This window comes from Salmo salar, chromosome ssa16 (assembly GCF_905237065.1).
Source record: "Salmo salar chromosome ssa16, Ssal_v3.1, whole genome shotgun sequence".
NCBI lineage: Eukaryota > Metazoa > Chordata > Actinopteri > Salmoniformes > Salmonidae > Salmo > Salmo salar.
Window position 1 is genome coordinate 30,635,509 of NC_059457.1, and position 20,516 is coordinate 30,656,024.

The 20,516-nt window shown below is 42.8% G+C and overlaps 1 protein-coding gene across 2 annotated transcripts in view; it reads left to right on the top strand.

The window, feature by feature from the left end:
* Positions 1-20,516, top strand: part of necab2 (N-terminal EF-hand calcium binding protein 2) — a 130,000-nt gene that overhangs the window by 79,382 nt on the left and 30,102 nt on the right. For both annotated transcript variants that reach the window (XM_014149086.2, XM_014149085.2), the window contains exons 6-8: positions 12,952-13,091; positions 14,906-15,033; positions 18,869-18,948. In XM_014149086.2, the coding sequence (XP_014004561.1) occupies positions 12,952-13,091; positions 14,906-15,033; positions 18,869-18,948 (348 nt within the window). The remainder of the gene's footprint in view (positions 1-12,951; positions 13,092-14,905; positions 15,034-18,868; positions 18,949-20,516) is intronic.

Sequence of the window (20,516 nt, forward strand, 5' to 3'; positions counted from 1 at the left end):
TTCATCTTCGCTGAAGGTGTGACAAATTATATTGTGAGAAGTCTCCTTTCTGCAGTTTTTTTAGGTGCGAAAGTAAAAAGGAAAAAAAGTCGAAAGCTTGTTGTAGATGTAAATACAGCTGTAGCCTATTGAATATTATTATAGAATATGAATAAAATTAAATCTCCAATTGCAACGTCTGCTAATGCCCACATGTATTGTCTCAATACGTTTTTATATTTTTAATACCCTCAAATACCAAGTTAGGCTACCTAATTTCAAAATAATAATTATTCAAGTTTTACCAGTGAAAGTCTGCATCTCCATGCCAATCATTTGATTTCAATCAGTTTCACGGAATATGCATTTATATTTTCTTGAATTACTGTTTTGTGAGCAAATTAGAGCAGATGGTGTTAATTAGCCTTTCTTGTATTTAGCTTCAATCGAAGCATATATCCTGCCTAGTGGTGCACACTGTTAAGTTTTGGTCACCTGAGAAAATAAATGTGACTATTCAGCTTCAGCTAACCATCATAAAATCTCACTAGAAATTAGGAGGTGTTTTTGGTTTAACAGTAATGTTCTAGGCCTACTATGCTATGCTATTATATTCAGTTCTGTTTGTAAAATACTAATGACCCACTGGGCATGGAAGTCAATTCAACGTCTATTCCACGTTGGTTCAGTGTCATTTCATTGAAATGACGTGGAAACAACATTGATTCAAACAGTGTGCGCCCAGTGGGTCATCATTATGCAATCTTGCGAGACACTGATTCAGCTTCACAAATGATTTTCCAGAAATATTTTGACCAGCTCCTTGTATTCTCAAATTGAAATCCCTTGTACACTGGCAGCACCACTCCCTTGCCTTTCTGGTAGAACTGCTGCAGAGTTCTGTAGAGTAGAAGGGGATGATAAAAGCCCCCCTATGGTTTCTCTCAGTGTTCTGAGGTCACTGAGGCTCAAGTTAACAACAAGCTTAGTTGGCTAGGTTATTTTATAAATGTAATCCGTTACAGTTACTAGCTACCTGCCCAAAATTGTAATCGGTAACGTAACTTTTGGATTACCCAAACTCAGTAACATCATCTGATTACATTTTGTTACTTTTAGATGACTTTCCCCTTAAGAGGCATTAGAAGAAGACAAAAATGTATGTTAACAATTGAACGACATCTATGGTAGGATAAATCAATGTTAAAGTTTACATAGCTGGCCATATATGGATGTTAAATTGTACTTTATAGGTTGGTTATGTAGGCTTCTTCTAACCCATCTCTTTCTACTACATATAATACGATTCCCTGATATTTTACATTAAAAACCGAAGTCTATCAGAATTCCAGTCATTCCAATAAATGTTATACCCCTTGATCTTCAAGAATAGGACTTGGAAGTATAGATTAGCAAAATTGTTTTACCTGAGCTAAGGACTTATTTGCCAACCCTACTCTGCTGTTTATGATTTTGTTGTCATGGAGGACTGATTTGGCTCATTGATTTGAGTTGAAAAATAAATGTTGTGCTCATGGAATGGCATGCTTTACAGAAAAGTGCTATTTACATGTGAAAAATGAATGACAGATGCTGCATTTTCTGTAGGCCTATTGTTTATTAGACACTCTAATGTACTTGTCCTCTTGCTCAGTTGTGCACTGGGACCTCCCACTCCTCTTTCTATTCTGGTTAGAGCCAGTTTGCGCTGTTCTGTGAAGGGAGTAGTACACCGCGTTGTACGAGATCTTCAGTTTCTTGGCAATTTCTCGCATGGAATAGCCTTAATTTCTCGGAACAAGAATAGGCTGACAAGTTTCATTAGAAAGTCTTTGTTTCTGGCCATTTTGAGCCTGTAATCGAACCCACAATTGCTGATGCTCCAGATACTCAACTAGTCTAAAGAAGGCCAGTTTTATTGCTTCTTTAAATCACCACAACAGTTTTCAGCTGTGCTAACATAATTGCAAAAGGGTTTTCTAATGATCAATTAGCCTTTTCAAATGATTAACTTGGAGTAGGTAACATAACGTGCCATTGGAACACAGGAGTGATGTTTTCTGATACTGTAATGGGCCTCTGTACGCCTATGTAGATATTCCATAAAAAATCTGCCTTTTCCAGCTACAATAGTTATTTACAACATTAACAATGTCTACACTGTATTTCTGATCAATTTGATGTTATTTTAATGGACGGAAATGTTGCTTTTCTTTAAAAAACAAGGACATTTCTAAGTGACCCCAAACTTTTGAATGGTAGTGTATGTAAATGTTATATATGTGTGTATATATATGTATATGTGTGTAATTTATAAGTAAAAAAATGTATGTAGCAATTACAGATTGCCCCTTTAAATATATCAAAAGTGTGTGAGTTTGAGCATGTGTCCATTAGGCCTATGGACTTTTAAAAAAGTAAGCATGAATTAGATTGAGCAATAAAAGCCCCACTTTTCTTCCATATGCTTGGATCCTCACTATGCAGCTGTTACAAGAGTGAATTCTTCACTGGCTGTCCACTGGTTTCAAAAACAATGATTGATAGGCAGCTTAAAGTTCTTGAATTCAACCATTATTAGGTTCAAATACACATTTAGATTTGTGAACAACCATCCACAACAACCACAATACGTAAGGCGCAAATAGCTAAATGAGAGAGCAGCAGTGTGATTCACATCGATGCGCTATGTAGATATCAATAATAAGTGATATCCGTATCGCCGTAGACTACACCTCTGCTGTCATCCTTACCTCCAGGTGTTTATTCAAGTTGGATAATCTTTGGATGTCGACAGCAATCGCACCATTGGAAGACATAGCTTACAACTTTAGCCTACAAAAGCCTATTCCTGCGCTTTTACCGTGATCCATCAAACACATCTGGTGTGTCATCATAGTGGTCTCTGACTTATGGTCAGACTCGCTCAGGTGGAACAAACTTAAACTTTTGCCTTTTTTCAATGCTGATTTGAATGTCAGTGACATTTTTTTTTTCGCAAACACCCTTTCTGATTTTAAAAGTAATCCTCAAAGTAATAATCTAGTTTTTCAAAAGTATCTGTAATCTGATTACAATATTTTTGCTGGTAATGTAACAGATTACAGTTACCGTTTTTTGTTGTTGTAATTCCTTACATGTAACTGATTACATGTAATCCGTTACTTCCCAACTCCCCAAGACAGGGTCAGCCTGACCTGCAGAAACTCACACAGCCATAGAATGACAGACATCTGCAGCAAGTGGACGAAGAAAACAGAGACTTCATTTCACATTGTGGATTCACATACACACACAAACACACACAATGGAAGAGACTCAGCTTAATCATTGGCTTCTTTGAGAGGAGGCTCCTCATCTCCTCCGTTCATTTTCTCCAGCAGTAGATCTAATCCCAGTCTTGTAAAGTCTCTACGACATAGATCCAGCAGCCGCTGAATGGTTGTATCAGTGCCTGAATAACTGGATTATGTCCTGACTCCTGCTTTTAAGCCTGGCTAATGCGATTGAGATTGAATCTTTTCTTTCATTTTCTCGGAAGCTTTGTCTAACTGGTTCTGCAGCAGGACCAGATCAGCTCTACTGATGCAGGCAGCACAGCACCTTTACCTGTCTGTCACTGTTCAGACTCCATCATGCAGGGAATGAGTTTAAACCCAGAGAAAATGACAAACCTTTCTTCAGCCACTCGAGAATGTGATAGTGTGAAAGTGTAACACTCCGTACCTGTGAACTTTACCTCATAATACAATAGATGAAATACATTGTGACAAGTCCAACTTCGTCCTTGCCTAACTTCCCATATATCCGTCAATTTCAGGTTATGATAATGATATTTTGCAATGATTAAGTACACAACAGACGCCAGGTTGTCATGAAATATTCTTTAATATTGATATTGGTTTTGCTTTCAGTCTTATGCAGAGCCTATTCTACAGCAAAGCCTTCCTCAGTCTTGCTCTCTCTCCATAGTCCAGCTAGTATGTAAACCTACCGACAAACATGTGATCTCTGTTGGGAGATAAATATGCAAAGATAACTTGTGTTTTTAACTATTGAGGTGTAAACATTCCTAGTTACACACTCCAAAGTCGCTGTTAGCTGACTTGAACCAATTAATAGTATCCTAGCAACAGTAGTCAATATGTTTCTCAGCAACACCATTTAGATATGCAAAAATTATATTTAAACTATATTTAAGCTTCCAATAAAGTATTTGACGATGCCAAGGCTACGGCTCACACATTATCATTAAGGAATCGTCAGGCACCGTCATCTTAGCAGTCGTAAAAATATGGGTTTCCAGGAGGTTATGTCTAGAAATGGATAAAAGTAACAAATATCACTCAACTCAATCCAGCTCTCTCTCTGTCTCATACCACATTCAACCCTCAGTATGTCTCACACAGTGACTCTTAGACCTTTCCTGTCTATGTCTGTATCTGTCCCTGGAGGGAGACCCTGTTAATAAAGAGACCATAGTCCTCAACAGGCTCTTCAGCTCACGCACACAGAGCAGCAATTAGACCTCTATCACTGCTCATCATCATTAATCAGCCCACAGCAGCCAGGCTTAATGTTATCTATTAATTATCTCTCTCTCCCTGTGTGAAGACCAACAGTGATGGGATCGGTGGCTGGCTGGGCTTTGTCTCAGGTGCAACCTGCTACTCACTGCACACTAATATTTCATATTTAACAATCCCATTAGTTAAAACAAACGCCTTGACTGGTTTACCCACCTCTGAATTGCACTCATTTTACAGGTACACCCAATACAAGATATACCTTATGGATGGCTCGGAACTGTATTAGAGATTTTTTTAAATGAGCCCTACAGTATTCACATGCATTTAGAGGTTGTGGCTATTTATCCAAGCCTGCCATTTGAATAATCACTTCTCCAGATGCATGTCATTTTCCTCAACCCTCACATAGAGCTAGGAACCTCGTAACTTGTTAACGGTGCACGCTTTTGAACCCACATCCTTTAACAGTCTGCACTCTGCACACACACCCTTCCCTGAGTGTGCTAGATGACCTCTGTGTAATAGAATATGGGCCTGTGAGCCAACACTGTAGTATTCCCCCTGCCTGTGTTACTATTACACTACTAATGGACCTCTCTGTCTGTCTTCCCTAGAGGACTGTTCAGCAGGCTGACCATTAGTGCAGTACACAAGGCCAACCACACACAGATATAATTGCAAGATAAGCACCCTCCTTTCATGTATCATATTTTTCTCTACTTGTGTCTCATTTTGCTTAGGACAGTCAAATAGTTTCTGTCTGTGCATGCAATATAGTATACCAGAGCATACCAAACATTAGCAACCCCTTCCTAATATTGAGTTGCACCCCCCACCCCCCCACCCTTTGCCCTCAGAACAGCTTCAATTAACATACGCACAATACACTATGCACTATACACACACGTACACCTGGATTTTGTGTTGATATGTGGTAGTGGAGTAGGGCCTGAGGACACACACTTAGTGTTTGGAAATCTGTTGTGAATGCATTGTAATGTTTTTAAAATTGTATAACTGCCTTAATTTTTCAGGACCCCAGGAAGAGTAGCTGCTACAAATACAAATTTGTCGGGGCATCAACTACAAGGTGTCGAAAGCATTCAGGGATGCTGGCCCATGTTGACTCCAATGCTTCCCACAGTTGTGTTAAGATGGCTGGATGTCCTTTGGGTGGTGGACCATTCTTGATACACGTAGGAAACTGTTGAACGTGACCCAGTAGCGTTGCAGTTCTTGACACACTCAAACCAGTGCACCTGGCACCTACTACCATACCCCGTTCAAAGGCACTTCAATATTTTGTCTTGCCCATTCACCTTCTGAATGGCACACATGCACAATCCATGTCTCAATTGTCTCAAGGCTTAAAAAACATTATTTAACCTATCTCCTCCCCTTCATCTACACTGATTTGAAGTGCATTTAACAGGTGACATCAATAAGGTATCAAAGCTTTCACCTGGATTCACCTGGTCAGTCTATGTCATGGAAAGAGCAGGTGTTCCTAATGTTTTGTACACTCAGTGTATTTCCAATCCGTTGCATATATTTCTGATATTGTCACTACATTCCATCCTGCACTTGTAAACAACATTGTATCACTGTTTTGATTGTTTTTAATGAAAATACTGGCATGGTTGATTGCTATCTGGTTTACAGTATGAAGGCTCTCAGTATTACTTTAGTGTAGTGTAGTTCTTTTGACCCTGTGTGCAAATGGAATCCTTCATCTCCATCCTCTCTCTGAGTGCTGCCAAGAGGGCTGACCAGAGACGGGGCAATGTTAGAGGCTGGACAGAAACGGGGACAACAGCGGCAGTGGCAGGGGAAAGCAGATGCAGAGAACGGTAGAGGAATGACCACACTCTTAAGCCTCCTCCTTCCTGATGTATCCCTATAACCTGAACTCTACAACCTCAAAAACACATTTGATGCTGATGAAACATGGCCACGGTGCCAACCACAGATCAAATCAAATCAAATTGTATTTGTCACATGCGCCGAATACAACAGGTGTAGACCTTACAGTGAAATGCTTACTTACAGGCTCTAACCAATAGTGCAAAAAAGGTATTAGGTGAACAATAGGTAGGTAAAGAAATAAAACAACAGTAAAAAGACAGGATATATACAGTAGCGAGGCTATAAAAGTAGCGAGGCTACATACAGACACCGGTTAGTCAGGCTGATTGAGGTAGTATGTACATGTAAATATGGTTAAAGTGACTATGCATATATGATGAACAGAGAGTAGCAGTAGCTTAAAAGAGGGGGTTGGCGGGTAGTTTAGCATCTGCTTCATCTGACCACTTTTTTATTGACCAAGTCACTGGTGCTTCCTGCTTTAATTTTTGCTTGTAAGCAGGAATCAGGAGGATAGAGTTGTGGTCTGATTTACCAAATGGAGGGAGAGCTTTGTACGCATCTCTGTGTGTGGAGTACAGGTGATCTAGAATTTTTTTCCCTCTGGTTGCACATTTAACATGTTGATGGAAATTTGGTAGAACTGATTTAAGTTTCCCTGCATTAAAGTCTCCGGCCACTAGGAGCGCCGCCTCTGGGTGAGTGGTTTCCTGTTTGCACTCAGTCAGCTGTATAAGGAAATAAGCAATCTTAGTGCCAGCATCTGTCTGTTGTGGTAAATAAACAGCCACGAAAAGTATAGCTGAAAACTCTCTAGGCAAGTAGTGTGACCTGCAATTTATCACAATATACTCTACTTCAGGCGAGCAAAATCTAGAGCCTTCCTTAGATTTCGTGCGTTGTTTACAAATATGCACAGACCGCCCCCCTCATCTTACCGGAGTGTACTATTCTATCTTGCCGGTGCAGTGTATATCCCGCTAGCTGAATATCCATGTCGTCATTCAAACATAGGATATAGGATAACATAGGATATTACAGTTTTTGATGTCCCGTTGGTAGGATATTCGTGATCGAACCTCATCTAGTTTATTGTCCAATGATTGCACGTTGGCGCGTAGTATTGACGGTAATGGAAGCTTTCCCACCCGCCTTTTCCTGGTCCTGACCAGGCATCCGGCTCTTTGTCCTCTGTACCTGCGTCGCTTCCTCTTGCAAATAACGGGGATGTTGGCCCTGTCGGGTGTTTGGAGAATGTCTTGTGCGTCTTGCTTGTTGAAGAAAAAAATCTTTGTCTAATCCGAGGTGAGTGATCGCTGTCCTGATATCCAGAAGCTCTTTTTTTGCCGTAAGATACGGTTGCAGAAACATTATGTAAAAAATAAGTTACAAATAACGCGGAAAAAAACACATAATAGCACAATTGGTTGGGCGCCCGTAAAACTGCTGCTATTTCTTCCGGCGCCATTTTGTATAATCAACTTGTACTTGTCACATGCGCCGAATACAACAGGTGTAGATCTTACAGTGAAATGCTTACTTACAAGCCCTTAACCAAGAATGCAGTTTGAAAATAACCCCCCCCCCCTCCCAAAAAAGTAAGAGATAAGAATAACAAATAATTAAAGAGCAACAGTAAATAACAATAGCGGGGCTATATACAGGGGGTACCGGTACAGAGTCAATGTCAATGTGCGGGGGCACCGGTGTAATATGTACATGTAGGTAGAGTTAAAGTGACTATGCATAGAAAATAACAGAGTAGCAGCAGCGTTCTGGGGGAGGGGGTGGGGGGCAATGCAAATAGTTTGGGTAGCCATTTGATTAGCTGTTCAGGAGTCTTATGGCTTGGGGGTAGAAGCTATTTAGGAGCCTCTTGGACCTAGACTTGGCGCTTCGGTACCGCTTGCCATGCGGTAGCAGAGAGAACAGTCTATGACAAGGGTGGCTGGTGTCTTTGACAATTTTTAGGGCCTTCCTCTGACCGCCTGGTATAGAGGTCCTAGATGGCAGGAAGCTTGGCCTCAGTGATGTACTGGGCCATACACACTACCCTCTGTAGTGCCTTGCGGTCGGAGGCCGAGCAGTTGCCATACCAGGCAGTGATGCAACCCATCAGGATGCTCTCGATGGTGCAGCAGTAAAACCTTTTGAGGATCTGAGGACCCATGCCAAATCTTTTCAGTCTCCTGAATAGGTTTTGTCATGCCCTCTTCATGACTGTCTTGGTGTGCTTGGACCGTGTTAGTTTGTTGGTGATGTGGACGCCAAGGGACTTGAAGCTCTCAACCCGCTCCACTACAGCCCCGTCGATGAGAATGGGGGCATGCTCTGTCCTCCTTTTCCTGTAGTCCACAATCATCTTCTTTGTCTTGATCACGTTGAGGGAATGGTTGTTGTCCTGGCACCACATGGTCAGGTCTCTGACCTCCTCCCTATAGGCTGTCTCATTGTTGTCGGTGATCAGGCCTACCACTGTTGTGTCATCAGCAAACTTAATGATGGTGTTGGAGTCGTGCCTGGCCGTGCAGTCATGAGTGAACAGGGAGTACAGGAGGGGGCTGAGCACGCACCCTTGAGGGGCCCCGTGTTGACGATCAACGTAGCGGATGTGTTGTTACTTACCCATACCACCTGGGGGCGGCCCTTTCAGAGGTCCAGGATCCAGTTGCAGAGGGAGGTGCTTAGTCCCAGGATCCTTAGCTCTGTGAGGAGCTTTGAGGGTAATATGGTGTTGAACGCTGAGCTGTAGTCAATGAATAGCATTCTCACATAGGTGTTCCTTTTGTCCAGCTGTGAAAGGGCAGTGTGGAGTGCAATAGAGATTGCATCATCTGTGGATCTGTTGGTGCGGTATGCAAATTGGAGTGGGTTTAGGGTTTCTGGGATAATGGTGTTGATATGAGCCATGACCAGCCTTTCAAAGCATTTCATGGCTACAGACGTGAGTGCTACGGATCGGTAGTCATTTAGGCAGGTTACCTTAGTTTTCTTGGGCACAGGGACTATGGTGGTCTGCTTGAAACATGTTGGTATTGCAGACTCAGACAGGCAAAGGTTGAAAATGTCAGTGAAGACACTTGCCAGTTGGTCAGCGCATGCTCGGAGTACACATTCTGGTAATCAATCCATCTGGCCCGGGTCCTTGTGAACATTGACCTTTCTGAATGTCTTACTCACGTCAGCTGCGGAGAGCGTTATCACACAGTCATCCGAAACAGCTGATGCTCTAATGCATGTTTCAGTGTTACTTGCCTCGAAGCGAGCATAGAAGTTATTTAGCTCGTCTGGTAGGCTCGTGTCACTGGGCAGCTCTCGGCTGTGCTTCCCTTTATAGTCTGTAATAGTTTGCAAACCCTGCCACTTAGTCCTGTATTGACGCTTTGCCTGTTTGATGGTTCGTCGGAGGGCATAGCGGGATTTCTTATAAGCTTCCGGGTTAGCGTCCCGCTCCTTGAAAGCCTCAGCTTTACCCTTTAGCTCAGTGTGAATTTTGCCTGTAATCCATGGCTTCTGGTTAGGGTATGTACGTACAGTCACTGTAGGGATGACGGATGTGGTGTACTCCTCAATGACATCGGAAGAATCCCTGAAAATATTCCAGTCTGTACTAGCAAAGCAGTCCTGTAGTTTAGCATCTGCTTCATTTGACCACGTTTTTTATAGACCGAGTCACTGGTGCTTCCTGCTTTAATTTTTGCTTGTAAGCAGGAATCAGGAGAATAGAATTATGGTCAGATTTGCCAAATGGAGGGCAAGGGAGAGCTTTGTACGTGTCTCTATGTGTGAAGTAAAGGTGGTCTAGAATTTTCTTTCCTCTGGTTGCACATTTAACATACTGATAGAAATGAGGTAAAACTGATATAAGTTTCCCTGCATTGAAGTCCCCAGCCACTAGGAGCACCTCCTCTGGATGAGCATTTTCCTGTTTGCTTATGGCGGTATACAGCTCATTGAGTGCGGTTTTAGTGCCAGCATCGGTCTGTGGTGGTATGTAGACAGCTATGTAAAATACAGATGAAAACTCTCTAGGTAGATAGTCTGGTCTACAGCTTATCATGAGGACTCTACCTCAGGCGAGCAAAACCTCGAGAGTTCCTTAGATATCGTGCACCAGCTGTTGTTCACATATATGCATAGGCCCATTCCATTCTGTCTGCATCTTTACTATACCAGCTCCGCAATGTCCATAGTGTGCAATTTGAGTACACATTTATAACTGTTCTATCAGACAGCTTCAGTAGCTTCTCTAATGTCACATTTAAATACATATTTCATATTTGATGATCAGACATGGATTAATATTAATTATTTGGTATTAAATCACCAGAAATACCAATACAAAGATTCAGCACATTGCCTCACTTTTTCTTTTCATACCAGTATGAAAACTTTTTCTGAACCTCCAGTCGTGGCCAAAAGTTTTGAGAATGACAAATATTAATTTCCACAAAGTTTGCTGCTTCAGTGTCTTTAGATATTTTTGTCAGATGTTACTATGGAATACTGAAGTGTAATTACAAGCATTTCATAAGTGTCAAAGGCTTTTATTGACAATTACATGAAGTTGATGCAAAGAGTCAATATTTGCAGTGTTGACCCTTCTTTTTCAAGACCTCTGCAATCCGCCCTGGAATGCTGTCAATTAACTTCTGGGCCACATCCTGACTGATGGCAGCCCATTCTTGCATAATCAATGCTTGGATTTTGTCAGAATTTGTGGGGTTTTGTTTGTCCACCCACCTTTTGAGGATTGACCACAAGTTCTCAATGGGATTAAGGTCTGGGGAGTTTCCTGGCCATGGACCCAAAATATCGAAGTTTTGTTCCCCGAGCCACTTAGTTATCACTTTTGCCTTATGGCAAGGTGCTCATGCTGGAAAAGGCATTGTTCGTCACCAAACTGTTCCTGGATGGTTGGGAGAAGTTGCTCTCGGAGGATGTGTTGGTACCATTCTTTATTCATGGCTGTGATCTTAGGAAAAATTGTGAGTGAGCCCACTCCCTTGGCTGAGAAGCAACCTCACACATGAATGGTCTCAGGATGCTTTACTGTTGGCATGACACAGGACTGATGGTAGTGCTCACCTTGTCTTCTCCGGACAAGCTTTTTTCCGGATGCCCCAAACAATCGGAAAGGGGATTCATCAGAGAAAATTACTTTACCCCAGTCCTCAGCAGTCCAATCCCTGGACCTTTTGCAGAATATCAGTCTGTCCCTGATGTTTTTCCTGGAGAGAAGTGTCTTCTTTGCTGCCCTTCTTGACACCAGGCCATCCTCCAAAAGTCTTCGCCTCACTGTGCGTGCAGATGCATTCACACCTGTCTGCTGCCATTCCTGAATAAGCTCTGTACTGGTGGTGCCCCGATCCCGCAGTTGAATCAACTTTTGGAGATGGTCCTGGCGCTTGCTGGACTTTCTTGGGCGCCCTGAAGCCTTCTTCACAACAATTGAACCGCTCTCCTTGAAGTTCTTGATGATCCGATAAATGGTTGATTTAGGTGCAATCTTACTGGCTGCAATATCCTTGCCTTTGAAGTCCTTTTTGTGCAAAGCAATGATGACGGCATGTGTTTCCTTGCAAGTAACCATGTTTGACAGAGGAAGAACAATGATTCCAAGCACCACCCTCCTTTTGAAGCTTCCAGTCTGTTATTCAAACTCACTCAGCATGACAGAGTGATCTCCAGCCTTGTCCTCGTCAACACTCACACCTGTGTTAACGAGAGAATCACTGACATGATGTCAGCTGGTCCTTTTGTGGCAGGGCTGAAATGCAATGGAAATGTTGTTTGGGGATTCAGTTCATTTGCATGGCAAAGAGGGACCTTGCAATTAATTGCAATTCATCTGATCACTGTTCATAACATTCTGGAGCATAAGCTAATTGCCATCATACAAACTGAGGCAGCAGACTTTGTGAAAATTAATATTTGTGTCATTCTCAAAACTTTTGGCCACGACTGTACAGCCGCCATTTGCTGAGATAACGGAATTTGATATTCACTTTCTGTTTTCTTGGCCTGTTTTTCTGTCATAAAAAATGATCAGTCTGATGTAACAAAGTGTTCCAATTATCTCAATAATCTTAGTGTGTGTCTGCTTACAAGTGCTGACTATGAAGTTTATCGCAAATAATATAAAGCTTGTTTGACAGCATGGACCATTTTCCCACAATGACAAAGCAGGAAGAATATTGATTATTTCAACCAGTTAAATTAACCTGACAATAGATGAGTATGGCCAAGGCTGCATCCTAGCGGACTACTGCCTTTGAAACAGAAACTGTCCTTAGATCTGTCTGACTGTGCAGTTCTGAGCCAGGTTATAAACTCCTTAAATGTTATCACCCTATTTTTCGTATTTTTCTCTTAAGCTTAGAGAAAGTGTCTGTCTTCAACTTTGAAAAACCCTTAAACACTCAGAAACTTTGAAATGTGCATTTGGCAAAAAGCACTCTGTAGGAGGGAAGCTTTCATAGGCAGTGAAAGACATAGAGAGGGACTTACCTGATATGTGTTCAGGCGATGTGCAGAAAGGTGCCAAGGCTTCTCTCATTCTCTCTTCTCTCCCCAGGTGTACGAGCGAGGGACCAACGTGGAGCAATTTGTTACTCGCTTCCTGTTGAAGGAATCAGCAAATCAGATCCAGTCTCTGCTAAACTCGGTGGAAAGTGCTGTGGATGCTATTGATGAGCAGCATTGTAGCCAATCAGGGTGAGTTGTCAAGGGAGGAGGGAAAGGGAAAGGGGGATACCTAGTCAGTTGTACAACTGAATGCGTTCAACTGAAAAGTGTCTTCCGCATTTAACCCAACCCCTCTGAATCAGAGAGGTGCGGGGGGCTGCCTTAATCAATATCCACGTCTTCGGCACCCGGGGAACAGTGGGTTAACTGCCTTGCTCAGGGGCAGAACGACAGATTTTTACCTTGTCAGGACGCCACTGCTGTGTCATGTCATTATGTGTGAAATTGAGACTGGCAGTTCCCCAAATCAAAAGCCACTCAGGTTCCTAGCTACACTACATTACTAAAAGTATGTGGACACCTGCTTGTTGAACATCTCATTCCAAAATCATGGGCATTAATATAGAGTTGGTCACCCGTTTGCTGCTATAACAGCCTCCACTCTTCTGGGAAGGCTTTCCAATAGATGTTGGAATATTGCTGCGGGAACTTGCTTCCATTCAGCCACAAGAGCATTTGTGAGTTCAGGCACTGATGTTGGGCGATTAGGCTTGGCTCGCAGTCGGTGTTCCAATTAATCCCAAAGGTGTTCGATGGGGTTGAGGTCAGGGCTCTGTGCAGGCCAGTCAAGTTCTCCAACACCGATTTTGAAAAAACATTTCTGTATGGTCCTCGCTTTGTGCACAGATGCATTGTCCCTGTAGCTCAGTTGGTAGAGCATGGTGTTTGCAACACCAGGGTTGTGGGTTCGATTCCCACGGGGGGCCAGCACAGAAAAAAAAAAAAAAAAATGTATGAAATTGTATGAAATGTATGCATTCACTACTGTAAGTCGCTCTGGATAAGAGCGTCTGCTAAATGACTAAAATGTAAATGTAAAATGTAAATTGTCATGCTGAAACAGGAACGGGCCTTCTCCAAACCGTTGCCACAAAGTTGAAACCACAGAATCGTCAAGAATGTCATTGTATGCTGTAGCGTTAAGATTTCCCTTCACTGGAACTAAGGGGCTTAACAGCCCCAGACCATTATTCCTCCTCCACCAAACTTGACAGTTGGCACTATGCATTTGGACAGGTAGTGTTCTTCTGGCATCCGCCAAACCCAGAGTAGTCCATCAGACTGCCAGATGGTGAAGCATGATTCATCACTACAGAGAACGTGTTTTCACTGCTCCAGAGTCTAATGGCGGTGAGATTTACACCACTCCAGCCGATGCTTGGCATTGCGCATAGTGATTTTAGGCTTGTTTACGGCTGCTCGGACATGGAAACCCATTTCATGAAGCTCCCAACGAACAGTTATTGTGCTGACGTTGCTTCCAGAGGCAGTTTGGAACTCTGTAGTGAGTGTTGCAAACGAGGACAGATGATTTTTATGCGCTACACGCTTCAGCACTCGGCGGTCCCGTTCTGTGAGCTTGTGTGGCTTACCACTTCACAGCTGAGTCGTTGTTGATCCTAAAAGTTTCCACTTCACAATAACGGCACTTACAGTTGAACGGCCAGCACTAGCAGGGCAGAAATTTGATGAACTGACTTGTTGGAAAGGTGGCATCCTATGACAGTGCCACGTTGAAAGTCACTGAGCTCTTCAGTAAAGCCATTCTACTGACAATGTTTGTTTATGGGGATTGCATGGCTGTGTGCTCAATTTTATACACCTGTCAGCAACGAGTGTGGCAGAAATAGCCGAATCCAGTAATTTCAAAGGGTGTCCACATACTTTTGTATATATAGTGTATGTGCCTTCTCTACTTACTGTGTTCCTCCCTCACCCTCCCTCTCTCTCTCATGCCGCTCTCTCTTTATCTCTCTCTCTCATCCCTCTCTCTCTATGTGAAGGTATCCCACTAAGGTCAGTCCACGGGTTCCAGAGAAACGGTATGAAAAACCAGTGCCTGACTACCCTCCTAACAACAGAGTCCGTACTGCCAAGGATGTTGCCCCGAGGAACATCAACACTGCTACAGGTCAGACCTCTGCATGTGTCACGCACATGCTACACTGATGTACATCTCTCATTGACGTAGGTTTGTATTGATTGCAGTCGATTATCCAGCCGCTTCTTCAATCTGCAGATTAATTTAAGTGATGTACTCTAACTTTTTTCTCCTTTAGTCTCCCCAGAGACACATCACATTTAAGCATAATGTAGCCTTGTCACCTAAACCAAATGCAATGCAAATGCTTTCTGAATGAAGTGTGACACATTTGTCGGTTGCATTTGTAATTAGCTTGAAGAGAAGCATGGGAGCATTAATCAAGTGCAATGGATATCAAAAACTCTGTTCTCTTCAGGCAGAGTGATTTATTTCCCATTTTCTATCTCAATTTCAATCAATCATCTACAGAAACATGGAGATGTGCCTGGCAGCTCTAGCTCTCCCACAGAGGAGAGAAGTAGAAGGGAGGGAGGGAGGCAGAGAGAGGGAGGCAGAGAGAGGGAGGAAGTGAGGGAGTCAGAGCGAGGGAGGGAGGCAGAGCGAGGGAGGGAGGCAGAGCGAGGGAGGCAGGCAAGCAGAGCGAGGGAGGGGGGCAGACAGAGGGAGGCAGAAAAAGGGAGGGAGGGGCTATACAATGACACAGATCGATCAAAAAGGCACATATATTCTGCACTGCAGCCCTCACTTCGGTTCGGAGGCAAGCCACTGTAGAGAAGGTTTAAGCACAAACAGCTAGTATATTTATGGCTATCAGTAGCAATAACAAAATGGTCTTCTAAAACCATTGTATATGCCAGACACCATAATTTTTTTAGTTTTCCTTCATTTGGAACCACAATGAAATGTAAGCTGTTTCATGGTGCTTCTGTCTCAAACACGATTCTTGAATCAATCCATTTAAATCAGATTGCATAACGTACAGCATTCAGAGCAGTTACAAAAGCCATAAACAAAGAGTGCCCAGTTATCATGCATGCAGTAGATAAGCATTACGTAAGTATCCAGTGGTTTGGAAGTAGACCATAAGTGCTGAAAACGGTAACTTTTCAATGGGGATAAATAATCCCTATTTCCCTGAATCCATTCCTGTATTTCAATTAGAGCACGGCTCCACTGTAAAGCTGGAGCTTCTGCCTATGGCCTCACAAATTAATTCCAGTTTTTTTGTGACGCAGATAGAGGCCAATAATTCCCTTTGAAGTTTAGCAGTGTTTTCTACCCATCTTCCTCTCTCTTCTCTTCCTCCCTGCTATAGTTTCCATCTCGATCCATGTGTAATGAAACACTCAGACAGCTTCTTAACACTGACTCACATACTGTGAATACTCATAGGCTATTCATACTCCCTTCCACTCACTTGCTGTAACAAATGATATGTTGTTAGAAGTGCCACTTTTGAAGGGTTTTGAGAGGTATTCAGTAACTTAATTGATTTAGGAATGATGCGCATAGAGAAGGAGGGCTATGAGATTGATTAGCAGTATATCATGAAGTAGCCATTTCATTGCCGGGCTACCCAGACTCCTTGCTCCGGATAAACGCTACGCCACGCCCATGGATGTTAGTTTCTTCTCCGCAATAAGTCTGGATCTGAGTACTTGCCCAACCCTTCAACAAACGCGAACACATTTGGGTCCGTCTGATTGGTCCAGAAACTGATGGGTTGGGCCAGAGCCAGAACACTAGAGGATAAAGCGGCAGTTTGAAAATGTGTCATTGGCTTTGATACTCTGATTGGTTAAAGACAATCCAATCGCGTTTTACTTTGTTTTTTACAACACCCCTCGTGCCTCTCGTCACCACAAATGACTTCAATGATGGCAGTCTCAGACTAAAGTATGTAGCAAACAACATAGAAGAGGACAATTTAGTGTGAGCCGTCAGGCTAGCCTTTTCACACATGGCCTTATGCGGCTTTCCTGATAATGTACTCTACTTGACAAGAAAAGTTACCGTTGGCCAAGTTGTAACAATTAATTATAACCCAAATTCAAAATTGCTCTCCTTTGATTAACCACTGTGCAAATATTGGTTGAATCGATGTTGTTTCCACATCATTTGAACAAAATAATTAAATGTGATGTCATTGAATCAACTTGGAAAACTGATTGGATTTGCAAAAACATAAGCAACATTTTTATAGCCCAACTTTTAACCTAAATCCTGTGATGTGATTTTTGTTGTTGTTGATTTCATGTTAAATTAACTTTAGTTGACATTGAACTGACTTTGGTGCCCAGAGGGAACAGTCTTTATAGAATTGTACTGCAGTTAAATTAACACTTAATTCTGACACCAGTTTAAAATGTCCTGTTTGGGCCATAAAAGCCAGTATTACAGCTGTCAGAGGCTGGGGAGAGGACCTTGATTGGATCCAGCTTTGTCTGGGGAGAGGACCTTGATTGGATCCAGCTTTGTCTGGGGAGAGGACCTTGATTGGATCCAGCTTTGTCTGGGGAGAGGACCTTGATTGGATCCAGCTTTGTCTGGGGAGAGGACCTTGATTGGATCCAGCTTTGTCTGGGGAGAGGACCTTGATTGGATCCAGCTTTGTCTGGGGAGAGGACCTTGATTGGATCCAGCTTTGTCTGGCCTGTCATTTGAGAACACTAGAAAGAAAATATTGATCAATATCTCCCTATGCCCCCCTCTCTCTGTTTCTCACTCTCACATTCACTTGTTCTTCTCTCGCTATCCCCCTCTCTCGTTCTCTTTCTCCCATTCGCACTTTTGTCAACTATATTTATTCTTGCTGTTTGTCCTACTGTTTCTTTTGCTATATCTCTTTTTTTTATCATGGCAGGCAATACATTCTGGTTGCAGAATCTGTCTGTGCTCTCTGTTTACTGATCAGAGAATACTTTGCCAGTGAAAATGCTAAATGTAAACATTCAGTTTTGTAACTGCAGGAGTATTTGACACCTTGGGTGAAAAGTTATTTTTAAATGAGCCATTGTTCATTGTGCAATGCTACCTGAGGCAAGGAACACTCCCCCGTGCATTTTGACAAGAGTGTGTGTCTGTTTGTGCTTGTGTGTGTGAGTGTGCAGGCACCAGCCTGAGTCATGTACATTTTCCTTGCTCACAGCTTATCTGCAACTGTGCCATATGTTAGACAGTATGCTGAGACAGCTGCACATGGAGACAGCTGTCTGTCGTTACCATGGCTAGTCAAGACTAATGACTGCTCTCCTGCATTTGACAAAGACCATGCTCAAATAGCTTGGACTGCCATTCAAGCCCAACTGACCAAATGTGCCCGCTTCAAATGTCTCTATGGTTACGGCTGGTAGGTTCCAAAACGCAGGGGGAAGTGTCATCCTCTAATTGGCTTGGCACCTCGAGAGGTGATGATTTTAAAGAGCAGGAAGCCCTTTTTCCACCACTAATTGTCTGTGTGGCATCACATAGAGGGGAGAAGAATGGAATGATTAATATTGTCTCATATTTATTTCTGCCTCAATGAAGCCTCCTATTCCAGGGCTTCTAAGTGTATTTGACTCTACTGGCCTTTACAGCACATACTACTATCCGGGGTGACTTAAAAAGGCAAAGCTAATGACAAGAGCCAGGTGCGCTAGAATACAATGTATTATTGCTTTCTAAACAGAGCTGAAAAGCAATAAAGACCCTTCACTTCTGAGGCACTGTGAATATATTTCAACTTCAAACCTTGAATAGACATGATTTTTCCTGATTAACAAATGCAGTTGCCTATTTATCAGACCTGGTTGGAACTCTTTATTTCTGTCAAATATTCATATACTGTGGAGAAAAGGATCTGTATCATGGTCTCTATCATAAAATGTGTTGAATGCTGGGAGTGTGTTGGCGTCAGGTGGTGTGTGCTCTGTTCAATCAGGGGTGGTGGAGGTGAGGAAAGAGACTCTGGAGGCACAGATCAACCGACTGGCTGAGCTGATTGGACGCCTTGAGAACAAGGTAAGAACCCCCCCACCCTACTCTACATTACTTCAGGTACAAAGGTAATCTGTCCTGGCTTTGGTAAGTGGTCACATGTAATACACTTTTCATTGATGTCATGACTGGCTTCTTCAACACAGCCTCGGTCCTCAGCTAGTTAACTCACCTCTGCCGTATCAAAATTATTTATCAATATGGGTCTCCCAACAAAGGTCATTAGCAGTAATAACACCACACAACAGATGAGATACTTGGCGCAACTTGCGCTGTAGTATGGTCAGAATACAGAGCTGGCCTATCTCTAGCACATTCCAGGGCGGCAGGTAGCCTAGGGGTTAAGAGCGTTGGGCCAGTAACCGAAAGGTTGCTGGTTCAAATCTATCGATGTGCCCTTGAGCAAGGCACTAAACCCTAAATTGCTCCTGTAACTCATGAAATTACTAAAATGTCAAATAAAATGGTGCCTCTTTAGCACATCTCCAATGACACATCTCATCTGTGCTGCACCTCCCAGTAATTATGCTGAGAGAAACCCAGGGACCTGAGATGAGATTCAGGCTGTGTTGGGGAAAGCATTACTGTAAACCCAGTTATTACTGCTCTCTCTCCCCCAGTGGGGGATGTGGCGGGAAGGGATGTGAAAGAAAAATACAAAGGAAGGAATTATTGAGCCTTGATGAACTATTGCAATATGTTTAGCTATTTCTTTCACCTATCCCTCCCTCTCACTCACTAGCTCTCTTCTCCCTCATGCCCTCCCACTACTCTTTTCCTCATGCTCTCTCTCTCTCTCTCTCTCGCTCTCTCTCATTCTTTGTTCTTTCTTTATCTATCCATCTCTCTCTGCTCTGCTCTTTGTCTCTCCCCATTGCCCATGTCTTGTAGGCAGTAAGCATGGTAGACTAATGGAGTCCCCAGTTAATTCTGTTGTCTCTGGCAGGCAGGCAAGTTCTTATTGCAGCTAAGAATAGCTGAACGGGTTTATTCCACGCTCGATGAAGCACCCCTTAGAGAACAGGGAAGGAGCTGTCAGATCCCAGTAAAGATTCCTAAATGGGAGGATTTCTGAGTCACAGTGCTAGGCGCGATCCTGAAGCAGTTAACTGTACTGTACGTCTGTGGTGGGAGCAGACAAACGTTCCCTCACAGGAAAAATGTATTAGCAGTGGGCGGGGCTGTTTGCCACAAGTGCTTATTATCCATGTTATAGGAGAGGGACTGTACAAATTCCCGGGTGTGAAAACAATTATTACAAAATGGTTTAGAACGGAGCGAGAATTTTGTTTACTGGATGCAGTTATGACTAACATGCATCGCACAAATTGAGTTGTCTGCTGCCTCACGAGATCAAAGTAGTAATCCCCTCAGCTATCTCTGTGTGCTATCTCTGTGTGCTATCTCCATATGGAAAAAGCCAATCTTATACAAGTGAATGTAATGGTTAACTCTTTTTGGGTTTGATTTCTCACACAAGCAGACATATGCTTTAAATTGCTAGTCCTAAACAATGTGCCTAATTTGCACACACTGAAGGCCCTGATTTTCATAGCCATGTCCCATCTAGTCATTGTATATTATCTGCAGGA